This window comes from Oenanthe melanoleuca, chromosome 9 (assembly GCF_029582105.1).
Source record: "Oenanthe melanoleuca isolate GR-GAL-2019-014 chromosome 9, OMel1.0, whole genome shotgun sequence".
Classification (NCBI taxonomy): domain Eukaryota; kingdom Metazoa; phylum Chordata; class Aves; order Passeriformes; family Muscicapidae; genus Oenanthe; species Oenanthe melanoleuca.
This window is the reverse complement of record NC_079343.1, coordinates 5804576-5820566: the sequence shown is the minus strand read 5'-3', so window position 1 is coordinate 5820566 and position 15991 is coordinate 5804576. Positions and strand designations below refer to the sequence as shown.

The 15991-nt window shown below is 46.3% G+C and overlaps 1 protein-coding gene across 1 annotated transcript in view; it reads right to left on the bottom strand.

Moving 5' to 3' along the window:
* Positions 1 to 6049: 6049 nt before the first annotated feature.
* The window catches only part of LOC130256990 (serine/threonine-protein phosphatase 2A regulatory subunit B'' subunit alpha-like), a 49123-nt gene continuing 39181 nt past the window's right edge, over positions 6050 to 15991 (bottom strand). Inside the window, exons 8-14 of the mRNA XM_056499181.1 lie at positions 15289 to 15445; positions 13722 to 13770; positions 13151 to 13240; positions 12028 to 12203; positions 11436 to 11554; positions 10605 to 10711; positions 6050 to 6455 (exon numbers count right to left, since the gene is read on the bottom strand). Coding sequence (XP_056355156.1) covers positions 6365 to 6455; positions 10605 to 10711; positions 11436 to 11554; positions 12028 to 12203; positions 13151 to 13240; positions 13722 to 13770; positions 15289 to 15445 — 789 coding nt within the window. The 3' untranslated portion in view covers positions 6050 to 6364. The remainder of the gene's footprint in view (positions 6456 to 10604; positions 10712 to 11435; positions 11555 to 12027; positions 12204 to 13150; positions 13241 to 13721; positions 13771 to 15288; positions 15446 to 15991) is intronic.

Below are 15991 nucleotides of genomic sequence, written 5' to 3'. Positions count from 1 at the left end.
GGTTTGATCGTGACCTACTAATGTAAATCTGTTTATTAGTCCACTACGTGTAAGCGAAGTAGCGACCCGGAGTCTGGGAGTGGCTGCACAGCACGGGTTGTGTCGGAATGCTTTTGCAGAGCTGTTCAGTTTTGCCGAGATTGTTGATGGTACATTTTTAGGACTTTCATTAAATTAAATACAAAGTATACCTTTGCTCCAGAAATGTGGGAGTATTTGGAATCTTTACTATCTCACTGCTGCATTCAATGTGGTACCAAAAGTTGGAGAACTTAGGTCAAGAGTGTTTCGGAGCATCAATAGGAGAGCCGTGATGGTTAATGTAAAACTGCAAATGGTAGATTCAGGTTGTTTCTAAAAACATTTCCTTTTATGCTGCCACATTCTTGAAATGTATATTAAAATTCAAATTGATTTAATAAATGTTAGTTTTCTAATTCTATTTTGCAACTGCTGAAGGCATCAGTGTGGCATATGTTGAACTTACTGTCTAAATACTACTTAGTGTGTTGATGATTAATTCTCTAATTGTTTAAATTAGGGTTGGCTTGGTTTGGTTTCCTTGCCCTCCTGGCTAGTTGTTCATGAGCTGAGCAATGGAAAGGATCATTTTGGTGCTGACAGGGATTCCAGCAGCTCCAGTTGGGAAAGCATTCCTTCCACAGCAGCTTCCTGATGTGGGGCCTTCGTGCCTTGGCTTGGGCAGAGAGCAGGGTGAGAATGGGGTCCAGCGCAGCCCAGGAGGGCTTGTCCCTGCTGCCCATCCCAAGGAGCTGCAGAATCACTGGGGGGGTGCAGCTCGATGATGGTTTGAGCTCCAGCCTGGCCCCAGCTGGGCTGCCTGGAATTCCCAACCTTCCCCCTGCAGGGCTCTGGATCCACAGAGCTGTTCTCAGCATTAGAACAGAGGGAGCTGACTGGGGCTTTCTTACAGAGGAAGTTTGTGATACTCTAGTTTTTTTCCCCAATCTCCTTGAAGACAGGAATTAACTGTCAAACTTTATTAAAACCCTGTAATTTGTAGAGCAGAATCATAAAGAAAAAGCAGCAGTTTGTGGTCACGTGTATCCAGTGTTTCTGAGCATCCAGATCTGAACAAGGAAGAGAAACCCATGTGGAGTGGAAAGGCCCTTCTCAGTTATCACACATTAGGACATGTTCAAAATGTTCAAACACACAAGTCAATGTGGCCATTGGTGACAGGGTTAGAGGGTAGGGTGGAGCTCTGTCAAAGGCTGGATTTGGTGATTATGGGGGTCTTTTCTAACCTTAGCGATTCTGTGATAAACCAGGGGCTGGGATTAAATCCCAGAGGAGAGGGAACAGGGAGACAAAAAATTAACCCCTGGATATGTTACCTTGCAGCTCTCCCAGCAGGAGCTGTTCTCCCTCCCTGGTTTGTCTGACCACGGTGCAGAGCAGGGGCACTGGGGCATAGCGGCCTCTCCCTGCAGATGTTCTTCCCTTGCATGGGAGCTGAAAGCATTCCCAGGAACGGAGGTGGCAGGGAAGAGCTTCCTCCTGCACAGAGGCTCCCCTTGGTGCCTTCAGCACAGCCTGGGGCTGCCCTTGCTGGCCCCAGCATTCGGTGGTGTCAGAGGAACCTGCAGAGTTAGAGGGAAATAAACCCGAAAAGCCTGTTTGCCAAGGCAGGTACTTCTGGCACAGCAGGGAGCTGCTCCCTCACTGAAACTCCAGGAGTTTCAAGGAACAGATCCCACAGCTGTGGCACAGGGATGGTTGCAGAGGTTCTGGCGTGACCCAGCACAGAAGCATCTTTTTTTTACTGCATGCAAGAAGCACCCCCTCCCCAAATTGTTCTTACTTAAATTCTTTACAAATCAGTTAGAAAAGAATTTTTGATTGCTAAATTGGAGAGCTGAAAGGATACAAATAAGCACCTTTGTAAGGATCATTCCAAGTGTGGCACAGCTGAGGAAATCCCCTCTGAAAGGTAGGTGATGCTGTTTCCAGTGCTACCAAGAACATCACAGATCTTTAGTCTTAACTACTATTTAAATTTAGAAATTGAAGTGCTTTTGATACCCTAAAAAACTCATCAAAAGGTCACTGTTCTATAGTCAGATTTAGGCATCCCTGGGTGAAGCAATAGAAGAGTAACACTGACTCTGCAGAGCATTTGCATATAGGTAAATTAGAAAAGGCATTACTGGTTTTCCCTCTCTTTTTCATCTCTTTTTTTTTTTTTTTTTTCCTTGTTCATTCCACTTGCATAAGATCCAGGAGACATTTCTTTTTTTTTTTTTTTTCAGGACAGGTTAAAATGAGGGAGTTTGGTGTTTTGGTAAGTCATCATAGGGACAGTGCTCCACATTGAGGACAAGGATGTGAGGGAGGTAAGTGATCAGATTGCCTTATCCCAGTATTTTTGAGAAGAAAGACTGGCATTTTGGCTTTGGAAGGCATTTGCTTGCAGGTACCTGAGTGGTGTGAACTCACCACAGCAGGGAATGAGAGTTTGGCAGAGCATCTGGAGATGAAGGGAGTAGTAACACTACCCCACCACTGAGACAGGTTTTCCTTTTTAAATTCAAAAGTCCTTTATTTGCCAAAAAAGAAGAAAATATAAAGTAAAAATACAAAGATCAAACCATGCCACCACAAAATGTCTCCAAAACTACTTTTACAATGTCTGAGAACCATTATTATTATTAAATATTCCATTTCTAAGCCCCTCACCCAGCGATACAGTGAGAAGATGAGCACACAAGGGGAAAGCTCTCTTTATGTTTTTCTTACAGTAGCTTGTGCTCGTCACTGAGGTTCAGCTTTGTTTGCATAGACCTAAGATACTGATCTAGAGACTCCAAATCCATACTGCTACAATGATAGTTCAGTGAACTTAGTTAGCATTAGTCTTTCAGGACTATTTTGTTTCAGAAACTAAGCCCAGTACCTTGGTTAAGAGTGTTTTGAGTCAGCTTCATTAAATCCTTGGTTCAGGAGAGCAGGAAGGCTTTGGAATCACTTTTTTGCTGTCCATGTCTGTTCTGCAACATTTGCCCCTCAGAGGCAGGAGGGGAGCTGGAGCAGTGCCCGGGGTTCACTGCCAGAAACTGGGATGCAGCAAGTACTACTGAGATTTTAGAAGAAAGAAAGAAAAGAATCCAACTAGTACCATTCCAACAGTAATAGTGAGCTATACTTCCCATCTTAGTACTGCAGAGAGAAAATATTTGTGATACAACACTAAAAGCAAGGGGTTTGTAAGAACACAGGGCTTCTTTTTCTAGACAAAAGCAGACTAGAGAGAACAAATAAGAACAATCATATTTTTATCATGCAGAACTGAATTTTACTCACTTTTCTGACTACTCGTAAGGAAAAAGCCTTCGGTGTGAGCTGGATGTACACTAAAAAATGCAGGATGTGTCTTTCCAACATCTGAAGTAGCACTGACATGGAGTCAGGAGGCAGAGCCAGAGCCAAGGGACTCCTACAAATCTTTTGGGTAGGGATTCCAGGGCTGCTTTGCTGCAACTGAGCAGCTCTGCTGTTTGGACACAAGCCCCTTGACTATCCCAGAAAAAAAGCAAAGAAGTAGGACAGGAGTTCCCAAATTTACCTCACTTAAATCCTGCAGAGATATGAACCTTCCATCCAGAGCAGCTGGAGGCAGGGCTAAGTCACAAATGGGGTGTAGAACACCTCCTCTACTAATGCACTTGTGCCTGCTGAATTGTGGTTATTTTCAAGTACTTCAGGGACAGAGAATGGATTACCATTCCTGGAATATTACTGCAGATTTTGCACTGCCACCACAGCACCAGTGGCTTCTGCAGCTTCTCCTTCTATTCATGCAGAATGCAAAACAGTTGCTGTAAATTGGTTTTTTTTTTTTTTTTTTTTAGGTTTGCTTGTGTTGACCTACCAGAAAACATGGACTGGGTTTGGATTCACTCTGTTGTTGTAGCAGTTTTGAATGTCTGTCTGTAGGAGAGAGGGGCTGGGTTTGGGCTCAGCAGAGCAGTAATCAGCTTCCTGTCTCCATTTATTGAAGCAAACCTTGGGAAGGCAGCTGGTGAGTTTTCCCATACTCTGGGTTCTAACTTCTGCAGAGAAAGGCACCAGTTCAGGCTGGTGTGGTGTGAGATGGGAGCCTGAATTCAGAGATGGATTGAATTAAAGGCCCTCTGTAAAAGGCAGATAACAGACACCCTGAAGTGGTGGGTAACTGAGGCTTTCCAGAACTGGTAAATGAGACATTGCAGTACTGCTGCTGCTGGAGGACCATGACGGTTCCATTTCAGCCTAGAATGGGGTCAGGTTCTTCTTGTTCCTTTTGAGGAATCTCAGTCTTTGGAGAGATATAAAGGGACATCAAATGGAAAAGCCCCTCTGGCCCATGGCAGTGAGGGAAGAGTGAACTCCTGCTGTGTCCAGGTTCTTCTCAGAAGAACGTAGCTGGAGATGGTTACAAGCAGCAGCTGTGGGACCTCCATGCTGTGCCCATTCCTGCAGTCAGTTCCTTGGTGGTTCTGCATTTGCGCATTTGGAATCACCCCCAGGGAAGGTTTTCCCTTCGAGGTTATGGCAGTGATGGAGATGGATCCAGACACACTGTGCTTGCTGCATTCCAGGGGCTTGGCTTGGTTTGGTCAGAGTGCTCCCTGCTTCACATGTTACTGTGGGATGCAGGTCACCTGGCAGGGCCTTTGCTAACAATGGAGGCATCCAGAAGTTTCCCAAATACCAAGTCCAGGATCCTGGGGGGGTGTGTATGCATCTGGTCAGTTCAACTGAAACCCTTCTCTCTTCTGAGTTTGATCGCGGGAGAGTTCTGACCACAGGGAGCTGCAGCACATCCCCCTGGGCAGTGGCAGGCAGGCCTTGGGCTTCAGAGGTTCCTGGAAAAGGCCAGGCTGCACTGGAGAGATCATCCATTCCTCGTTTGGATACTGACCCCTGGAGGTACAGCAGGGATGCAGTCCTGTCCCGTCCTGGGGGACACACGAGTTCTCCCCTGCCTGGGTGTGCTCTGCCTCCAGGGAGGGCAGCAGGGCTCTGCTGGGAACGGGCAGGCAGCTCCCAGGAATTCTGGCAGGAGGCACAGCTTGAGGCTCTCACCCAGGGAGGTAACAGGAGATACAGGGCACACACAGCAACCCAGCATTACAGATTGGGCACAGCTGGGGCGGCTCAGACCTGCCCCAGCTGAGAAGATAAGGCCAGACACACTGCGTGCATATACCTGCTTGTGCATATACGAGGGCTAAAATTAAGAATTTGTTCTGATTACCCCTGTGCTGAACCACAGACAGTTCCTGCTGGCCAGGAGAGACAGCTGCAGCAGCAGTGTGTGCTGACAGCAGAGATATCACTTGTAATTCTAGGGGGAAAGTTGGTTTAATTTTGCACTTAAAGCAAAAATTCATTAGTTGTAGCATTTTCTCCCTGAGCCTGGGAGAAAAATTAATTTTGGCAATAATACAGACTAATTTCTTTTACTAGTTAAAAGAAGGGGTTGGTTTTTTTCTTCATTATCTCAGCTTAGTCTCTTGGCTACAGGTTAAAGGAGGAGAGGAGAACACAGGAATGGACAGAACTACTGCACACCAGGCAGCAGTCTCAACACAGTAGCTGAACAGCAGAGATCAGTATTTGCTGTAAATGCTCAGCAAAACACTTTTACAAGGCAGAAATCTACACAGACAAAGCTCTGGCCAGGGGCAGATCAGCACAGGAGGGGACACAGAACTATGACAAGTAACTCCATCTCAAATTCCTAGAGAACATGATGTGGTGTAGAGCTGAAACTGCTCCCAGATCCACAGCAGTGACACAGTCCAGCAGGCAGTGTAAGAGCTTGGAGCAAAGCACAAAGGCATTTAACTCTCCCTAAGCACAGGCACGTTCCTTTCATTTCCAGGACAGGAAGAAAAAAAGGACTTCACAGTGACCTGTGTTTTAAAAGATTTCTAGACACACATTTAAGTTAATTTGGCAGTGCTTTTTTCACTCCTGGTATAAAGCCAAGGGGACAAAGTGGCACAGGACAGTATTCACTGAGAAATTACCACTATGGATGTTGCATGCAGCTGTTACAAGTAATCATTAGATGCTGGCATTTATTGCACATCTGGGGACATAACAGAATTTATATATAAATGAAACAAGGTGCAATCACCATTTTCAGTGAGTGTGCACGATAACACATTGTAAAAAGCCTTTTCATAGAAATTACCTTATTGAAATTACACAGGAAGACAAAAAGGGGTCTCAAGTTCAGTGTACAAAATAAAGCACATTGTTCCAATGACAGATTTAAGGAAAACGCCTAAGTGCCTTGGGACTGAATACTATCCAGTTTGAAAGACATGGGCTGTCTTCCACTTCTCTATGCTCAGAGATCTGAGATAACTAGTTTGTCTGACTTGTCTCCAGTTTCATGGGGAGGTAAGACTTCTTCTGTGTCATAGTCCTCTTCACATGATCTGCAAAGACAAAAGGTATGTCTTTAAAAGCTGCATTTTGGTTTTCAGGGCAGTTATTTCAGTGGCTTCTAAGCCAGCTGGCTAAAATGAAGTAGCATGTGAGAGGTTAACCTTGAGGAGGAGATGGCTGAGGCATGGGGAAGAGGGTGGGAGTAATCAGTACTCTGACAGCAGACATGGATCTGTGCTCCCATCAGCCTCATCTGACACTTCCAGAACAAATTCTCACTGGTGTTCAGCATTAGAAGATTTGAATCCAGCTTTAGTAACAGTTGTCAAGGGCTCACAGAGTCTCAATAGTTCAGTGTAGAAATAAAGTCATTCAACCACAGCCCCAGGCCCTAGAGGAGCCTTGGCTTAGAAACATCTGGTCCAAAGCATTTTCTGGCTGAGGTGTGTTCTGACAGACACAGAAGAACAATTGTGGCCATGTGTTCATGTTCCTCTCTCCTTCAGTTTGATATCCAGGACTGAGCATTTGTGGTCCGAGGAGGTTTGGTGGGAATTCCCAGCTCCAGCTGCACTACCCAAGCTGGTTGGGTTCCATGGCTCTCAGCCCATTCACAAGAAATGATATTTTTAAGATGTTTCCTTTCAGTCACAGCATACTATGGGTTAGTTCTGCAGGGCTCCCAAGAAATTAAAGTTCTTCCTTTTGCTCTTAAGCAAGGATGCTCACAAAGGAAATGCTGGAGCAGGTGCTCCAATGGCCAGTACAGGAATGGCTCTCATGCTCAGCAGTAAACTGGGCTGCAAAAAGGTGAACTCCTTTGATAGCCCAGCATGGATATGCCAGGAATGAATTGTCTTCCTGTGGTGTTTTTTCCTTGGCTGATCCGTATGCAAACCCTTGGGAGGGTGTCAGAGTCTGTCCTGCTGTAGGCAGGATGCTGCCTGTGTGCAGGGGAGACCAGCCCAGGCCTTCCTGGAGAACACTGTCCTCTCTCTTCCGTAAGGAAAGCACCTACTTAGTAATTCTGCCACCTTCTGAATTCTTGCATGAGTGGGAGAAGGGAAACAATGGTCTGGTCTGGATTCTGCACAAAACCTGTTCTGACCACATGTCCAAGGTTGCCAAGATATGTGCCATTTGCACCCTTCTTGCCTCAGTAGTGCCTGTGGGGGCTGTGTTGCCCTGCCTCCCTCACCAGGAATGGATTGGGAATGTTTGCAGTGCCTCAGCTTCTCTAATCTCTCCTTGGTTTCAAGTGATGCAGCTGAGGAAAATTTTGTATTTCCATTTGAATGCTGTTCTTAGAATGTTCCTTTTGTACCTCCTTTTTCTCCAATTCTACCATCTTCTGTTAATCTTGTCCATTTCTCTCCTACACATGGAACATGACTTCTTCCCTGCATTGCACAGTCACCAGCAGCTGGAGCTCCATTATAATCTTTTTCTTCAGGTGTCTTTTGCTTCTGCGCTAAACCCTCTCATGTCTGCTTCAAAAAGGGACTTCCCACTGTCCTTTTCCAGTGAATTACTTTTCCACTGCACTGGTTTGCTCCTTAAGGCTCAACAGTGCCTGCCTTTCCCATCTTGGAATAAATGCTTTCCACCTTTATAGCTAAGGAGCATCTCTGGGATGCTTTTGAACAAGATTAGCACTAAAGGTAATCAATCCTTGCTCTTCTCCCAGGCCAGTTTCAGAACTTCAGTCCCATAAAAACAATGCAGGGCTCATGCAGGTTAAACACCCATTCCTTAAGACTCAACTGTGCCAACTTTAGGTTGTTCAGAGGAGGGAAATTAATCCAGGGAATTCTTTGTCCTTCCTTCTGGCAAACACACATTTTGACTCTGGGTGGTACAATGATGTCCTTGTTCCCCTTTCCCTTCCTTACACTGCTGGGTTCTGGAAATGGAGCAGCAGAGCCATCAGACAACTGGGAGACAAGAACAATGGTCTAAGCTGCCTAAACCAACATCCTCTGATCCTGTGCCTCTGTCCTCCCTCTCCACTCTGAGCAGGATGTCTGCATTGTGCCGTGGCTCCTCCTGCTGCTCAGGGGACATTTTCCCTCCAGCAGCTGATAAAAGATCCTCCTCCTCCTTCTTTTCCTTCCCATGTAGAAAGATCTCTTTCCCTGAAGGCAACAGTGGTTTCCATGTCCGTCAGCTGGCTCAGGCTGGGTTCTGGGACGGTGAACAAAACAGTGCCCACTCCTGCCCTGCCCTGCAGGGAAGGCTTGGCTTGCTGTAAAACCAAGGCCTGTATCTGCATCAAAGGCTTTTGCTGGCCAGAGCCAGTTGTTGGTGCTGCCTCCAGAGAGCAGTGTGAGTGTCCATTCCCTAGGACAGCCTCTCTCTGTGGACACCCACACAGGTCAGAGAGCAGAGTGGGGCTGAGAAGAGCTCAGATCAGCTGAGGCTTCCAGTGAAACATGATGCTTTATTGTTGTCTCGAACATGACAAGACCTTCCTCTTATTTTTGGTGGCTGCAGATCTCAATGGAGTCCAGCATCCCGGAACTATCTGGGAGTATCCACTGCCTTGATGAGATTCCTGTTCCAGGAGCAGGGCATGCCTCAGTCAGCTTTAGATTGACTGGCTTTAGAAACTTTCCTTCCAGAGAAGCAGGGACAGGGCTAACCACAGAAGTGGGACACACTTACTAATGCATCTATAATTGCAGAATGATGGTTGTTTTCAAATGTATTCATAAGACAAAGACCACATTTCATATTTTGCCAGCTAACTTAGCCAAAAATCTTCCAGTCTCTCCTAGAGCTCACCAGGAATTGTCTTGGTTCTGTCCCCACTCCCTGTTTCTGTCATCCTCAAAACACAGCAGAAATAATATATGTGCAAAGATTCAATGGCTCTTTCTGGCAAATTTGTCTGGGTGTCCAGCTCTTTGTTTTTCTTTTTACTTTCTTTTTTCCTTCGTGGTCTGTTGCTATGCTCCACAAATGAGATCTGATCCTGCTGCCATGACTACCAAGCTTTTCAGGGGCTTTTAAAAGCTAGCAGCCAGGTTGCTGACATTCTCTTTGCAGGAAGACACACAGCTGCTTCAGACTAACTTCAAAAATCTGACATCACCTGTCGCTCTTCCCCTGGTTTTGGTGACTTTGGGAATTCATGGTCCTGCATGAAGCTTTAGTGGCAGCCTCCTGTTTCTTTTCTGTGCTGAGGAACAGATGTTGCAAAGCAGCTACAGGGAATGCAGCAATTTCATCTTCCATCCTGCCCTACCTCATCTTCCATTGTGAAGGCCACAGAAAGGCCTGAGGGAGCAGCCTATTACTGTTTAGACAGGCAGTGAGGGGAACAACTCTCAATAGCTTTGCAAATCTCTGCCTAATTAGTAGGTGCTACTGTTATCCCAAGCAATTTCCAGTGTGGGAAGTTTTGAAAATGATACAATCTTCTCAATACTCTACTGGCTCTATAAATACTGCTTAAGACTGGATGCAATCCTGAATCACGCAGGATTAACACAGAGTAAGTATTCTTTGGGTGGTTGAAAGAAATATTCTCAAGAAGATGCCACCACAGATACAAATCTAAAGGAAGATTAGACTGCGTCTCCATTTATCTGCAGGAAACCCTTGCCCACAGAGAAGTTCTGGAACAACTGCTCTGCTTAAATTCACTGGCTAAAGATAGCTGGTGTGTTTGTCCAGAATCTTACAGAGTGCTGAAAACTGAGTTTAGGTATTGAAGAAACCAAATGTTTAAAAAGAAGTCTCAACAAACTTAGTAAATGTATGAAAATATTGAAGTATAACTTATGAAGAGCACAGACTAGTAGACACAAAGTTGGACTAGAGAAAGTCTCTGCTAGGTGTAATAAATGTAACAGAGCTACAGCTTCTAATCTATGACAGTGGGACATGATCAATACATGGCCGAAACCAGCAAAAGTAATTTCATCTCTATTTTTGTACAGTGACCAAAAGAAATAGGCTTTGCCTTTTTTCCCCCTCCACTGATGTGTGCAGCTGATCCAAGTGCCTGCCCCCCCAACACTGCTCCACTCCTGCTGTAAGGAGCAGCTGTCCCGGGCCTCATGTGCTCCAGAGTCCAGTCCAAAAGTTCATCCCAATACTGCACTCCCTGTGCTGGCAGTGGCAGCACGTGCCCCCACCAGAGCCCAGCTGGAGGCAGCCCTGTGTGCCCAGGGCAGTGCCAGGCCTGTGCTCACCCCTCCTGGAGCTGCTCATTCCCAGACTCCTCGGCCACCAGGATCTCGTACTCCTCAGCCGCGTACCTGTCCCAGTCTGAGGGCTCGGGGCTGTCGCTGTCCATGTCCTAAAGAGATCACACAGTCAGCCTCCAGGCTGGGAAGGATTGCATAGAACAGCCTTAACTGAGAAAGCCACAACCATCTTGGAGTGTTTTACATCTGCACATAAAGGACTATAAAGGAAAAAATACCTCTCAGGGTCTGTAAAGCTCAGCACGTGACCTGAGATGCCAACAAACTGCATCTGCTCCACTTCAGAAATGCAACAACCACACACTTGCTGTGCTCTAGCTCAGTCTGTGCACTCCATACAGGACGGAAAAACTTGTTGGTTTCAAATCTGTCTATCAGAGGTTAATTGGAACCAGTCTTTTGAGGGACTCTACAGTTTGATAAGTTAGGGCAAGTTTTAGAGATGATTACAGGATAACACCTCTATAAATACCTGGCCCTCTGCCATTTACTACAGACTGCTTTTATGATAATCCAGTTTAAACACACAAACAAACAAAAAGGGGGGCTCTGTTTTGGGATGTATTTAAGCCTTGAACCACGGAACAACAAAGTTTCTATTGGAGATTATGTGGGAAAAACTGTGAGGAACCAGACCGGGTTTTGGCATCCCCTCCACTTTTCTGTACTTTGAGCAGATAAGAGGCTTCTGGGAGACAATCAATAAGCTGTACTTGTGAAAAGTGTTCTTTTATTCAGATGGATTCTCCCTACATCCAGGAACACTCCAAAGAAGAGTGTGAGATTTCCTTATTTAGAAATAAAGGTGATTTATACCTTTTGCACTGCAAAGGGATCCCTCTGTTCATTGTCCAGATATTTCTCTAAGTTGAAGAAGGTGTTGAAGAACACATGAGCCATTCTGCACCTCTTCAGGTCTCGCAAAGTTACTCTTCCTACAGAAAAACCCCACGTGGTTATGTTACTGAGTTCTTACAAAAATTTTAATTGTAACACCAGTAAGCTTCACTAGCACAAAATGCCTTCCCAAGTCAGTCAAGGATTTTAACATTATTTAATAAATGGGTGTGTTTGTTAAGCTTAAATCTCACATACATTTGGAGGCCTTTGACATTCATGTGAAATATGAAGGCATGTGAATGGGGATGGTTCAGTTTTACAGGGTAGACTGTCAGGACATCCCACAGCTGGAGCACACGAGAATTGTTGCTTCAGTCTCAGGCACTTAATTAATGAGCTCTCTTGTTTTAGTATTTCAGACCTCCTGATGCACAACACCATGGTGCAGTAATTTCTGCCCTGGGACTCTCACACAGGGCTCTGCCTGTAGTTGGGTTCCACAGTGGCTTTACCCTCTCAATCCCCTACAAATGACAGGGGGTGAAAGCTCTGCCTGAACAGGACTTACCTTCCCTCTCTGGCTTAACGAGGTCCAGCATCTGGCACAGCAGGTCCTGGAAGGGCAGTGGCTCTATGCCCATCACCTCCATGCGCTCACACTGCTCCTCATAGAAGTATTCCAGCTCGTACATGGACAGCACCCCATCCCCATCCAGGTCCATGCAGCGGAACCAGTACTCGATGCTGGGAGCAGAGCAGGGACGCTGCAGAACTGCACTGGGCCATCCACACAGCACAGACTGCAGCAGTGCACCTTCCCCTAGCCACCCCCCAGGGCTCTTCTGCCACAGCCTGGCACAGAGCCAGGCATCACAAGAGCCATTGGGAAGGGTCAGGGCATGGGCCAACACTCCAAGCACCTCCTGTTAGTCTCCCAGGTGGTTGTGAACAGCACAGCCACACTTATTACCTGTCTCACCTGTACCCAGTGTTCATTGTACTGCAGCCCAAGGGGGGCTCACATAGGGCAGGGAGTCCCTGTCTGACCCAGCAGCAAGAGTTGGCCAAATAGGGGCAGCTCAGAGCCCAGGATACTGCAGGGACCCTAGTGAGGGACGAGGCAGCTGTGTCATGCACTCTTTTGCTCCTTTATATGCAAGGCAGAGCTCTCAGGCAGCTGCACTTTGCATCCCTCCTCCCCTCTGGAGGGTCCAAGCCTGCAATTCTGGATTCTTCTCTTGTTATGTGTAAGATTGCTTGTGCTAACACTCACATGCACATCTGAATCACCCCTGCACAGGAGTCTCCCCCTGGCTGCACAAACCAGCCCACAGGCAAGTTTTACAAGGTGCCACAGTGAAGTTTCCCCACAAACCCTCTACACACCCACTCCACCTGTGAAGGGATGTCCTCAACTGCTGCACACCTCAGGAGTGTGGTTTCAGAGCCAGTGCCTTATGGCATGAGGTGATCAAAGGCACTGGTTGACTACCAAGACATAAAAAATGACAAGAAAACTCTGCTTCTACACAATTTTTCCCTAAGAAAGGCAAATTATTTGACCAACCATCACCAGTAAGATGTCTTCTTCCTAACAACTTTCAGACCCCAAACTGCTCTCTCTTGTAGAAAGTGGTAGGTCATATTTGCTCATCTCAATGATTTTACTAAGACACAGACATCAGTCTCACCTTGTAGCACTCCTTTTGTCTTCCTCTGAAATCAGGAGCCACACAAAATCCGCGTAACTCATGCGCCCTTCCTTTTGAACTTCAGTGCCTCTAGAAGACATAGCAAAAAAAAAAAAAAAAAAAATTAAAAATCACCAGACCCCTAAATACTTAGAACATCAAAGATATTTTTCAAACCATTAGTGAGAGAATGGGGCACTGTCACCTATTTAGCCTGTACTCCCCGAACCCTGCAGCACCAGGCAGAGCATTTGCTGCCTTTTATCACTGCAGAGCTGAAGCTCATCTGCCACATCCCCTCTCACAGCACACCCTTTTCAAAGACTTCAAAGCAGTGCTCTCCAGCTATCCCTTTGCCATGTCTTCCAGCTATGCCCAGTTATCCCATCCTATCAGATTTTTATTTTGTTTTCTTAAGATATCCAGAAGTCTCACTCCATGTTCAGGCAGCTCCAGCTGGAGCACGCTGTTGAAAACCATTCTGATCAGGGACATTTCTGAGAGTAACTTGTATTTCTCAACCTGACAAATTCCCTTTTCTTCTTCCCTCAAGCAGTGTGCTATTCCTCACCTCACCACAGCTCCGCTGAATATCCGGTCAATGATTCTGTTTGACAAAGCTGGAAAGAAGGAAAACATGGAGAAAATGAAGCTACAGCTCATAGGAATAACTACAATTAGTTGTTCATGCTGAATCCACACAAAGCCCTTTCCCATTGTTAAAAGAAGGCTCTAACTACTCTTACCTGTCTAACCACCCTCTGTTAGCAGCATTTTCTAAAACCCCAAGATGATTCTCCCAGTGTGTCTGCCTTTGTATCCTTCCAAACACCACAGTGTCCCACAAAGATGGAAAACTGTTATCTGGATCCTTGGGAATGGGCATGTTACTCCTACTTTGCTGCAGTAGGATTTGTCACATAGGAGACTATCCCAGTGTGTACTGCAAAAATGTTCAGTTATCAAAACAAAAATGACACACTAAATCTCTACAAAACACTTTTAAGAAAAGGACAGGCTGTGGCAACCGTGCTGCAGGGAAGACAATGAAACACCAGCATAAAGGTGAGGCTCTGCCAGCCAGGAGATTATGGGGGATAGATTGTTATGGCAGAGCACAAGCCAAGCAGCAGTTCTGGGCAGGATTTGCACAGTGACCTCACCACCCCAGGCAGCCCAGCCCCACCTGGACTCCCTGTACATGTTCTCCATCACTCCTGTGGTCCTGGCACAGTTCTGGCACTGCAGCCAGGCACACCCAGCCTGCCCCACCCCTCAGGTGCCCTGACACAGCTGACAGGCTGCTGGGCACTGCACCCATGGCTTCTTCCCTGAATCCCTGGCTCCCCAGCACCTCAGGGCTCTTGAGCCTCCTGTGCAACAAATACTCCATTCCACACTGCAGCTTCCCAGCAGGGACCAATCTCCCATATCACCCACCCCAAGGGAGGCACTCCTCCATCCTCACCCACCCAGACCTATGATCAACACTCCTGAGTCCTGTGACTGCCACACTCACCCAGAACCCCCATGGCCTCCCCATAAATGCCTGTACTTGGAACACATGGGCATTTTAGCCCTTTGTGGATTTGTATTCCATTAATTTATCTGTGGCCCTTGAACCTTTGAAAACAAATAGCATCTGCTTAACTTCTGGAAAGGAAGCTCCATGCAGAACTGAAGAGATACTCTCCAGAGTCCATCTGCAAGGTGAAATCCCCCAAGCTCCACTGGACTCTGGATTCCTCTCATGCATAACCAGATTGCACTTCAACAATCTCTGTAGTTCACACTGGCTCATCCTTCTTGTCCCTACTTCCAAGTTCCTGCAAAGCCCTCAGTAAATAATAAACAAGTTTCAGGACATTATTTTAGCCTGTCCTCCTGGCAGTGACCCACACATGGACAGAAGCTCCATCTGTAGCTACTCATGCAGAAAATAGTGTGTCCTGCAGTTCTCTGTGTCTAAGCTTGTACAACTCCTTCTCTAAATCAACATTTATTTAAGAGATGGGTGGCTACATTAAAACTTTTTCTGAGGCATCAAATTAACCAAATTAAAAGCAGGATTTATTTTTCAGTAGGAACATTCTGTATACAGCAATGCCCTCATCCCACCACATTTGCAGGCAGCATACCTTGATCACTGTACCTAGCCAGGTCCTTCTGGCTAATGTAAAGGTCATGGTCAGTATCCAACTCCCAGAATTTGCAGTAGATAACATAAAAGTGCTCGTAGGAGAAGTAGTCTGTGATCTGATTTATGTCATCCTCTTCTTCCAAGAGAGCAAGAGTCTGAAACAGTACAAGTACAGTGGATGAAGAGGCAGCTCAGCAGCTGAAGTGCTCCAGTTTCTCAGGAAGCAGGGTAAACACAGCCCTGAGAACTAATCCAAAGTGCAGCCTTTTCCCAATAGATGTGGTTGCCGTTTTCCTCAGCAGGCACTTAGAGAGCACCTGGCTTGGCCATCCTGCTTAGCACAACACCTCTGCCACTCCTGTCAACAATTTTTGCTCATTTTCAGCTCTAGTGAAGAGTGAAGCAGAGAAACAGGAACACAAATTGCTGTGTCAGCTGGGATGCATAGTCTGGAAACAATCCTGACCTGCACCAGAGACTCTAAGAGACACTTCCAGTAGTAAGTCCACAGTCTTCCACAGGAACTGAGGTATGTCTTTACACATCACACAGCCCTGTCTGCCTCCTGAAGGGCACAATCAAGTCTTGTTCAAGAGTCACACCTGGACTGAGACAGGAGGGATGGACCCCAAACTAATCACACTGACTTCCCTGTGCTGTTGCAGGAATCATTCTGGGTTAACTGGGAGGCTCAGACAGAT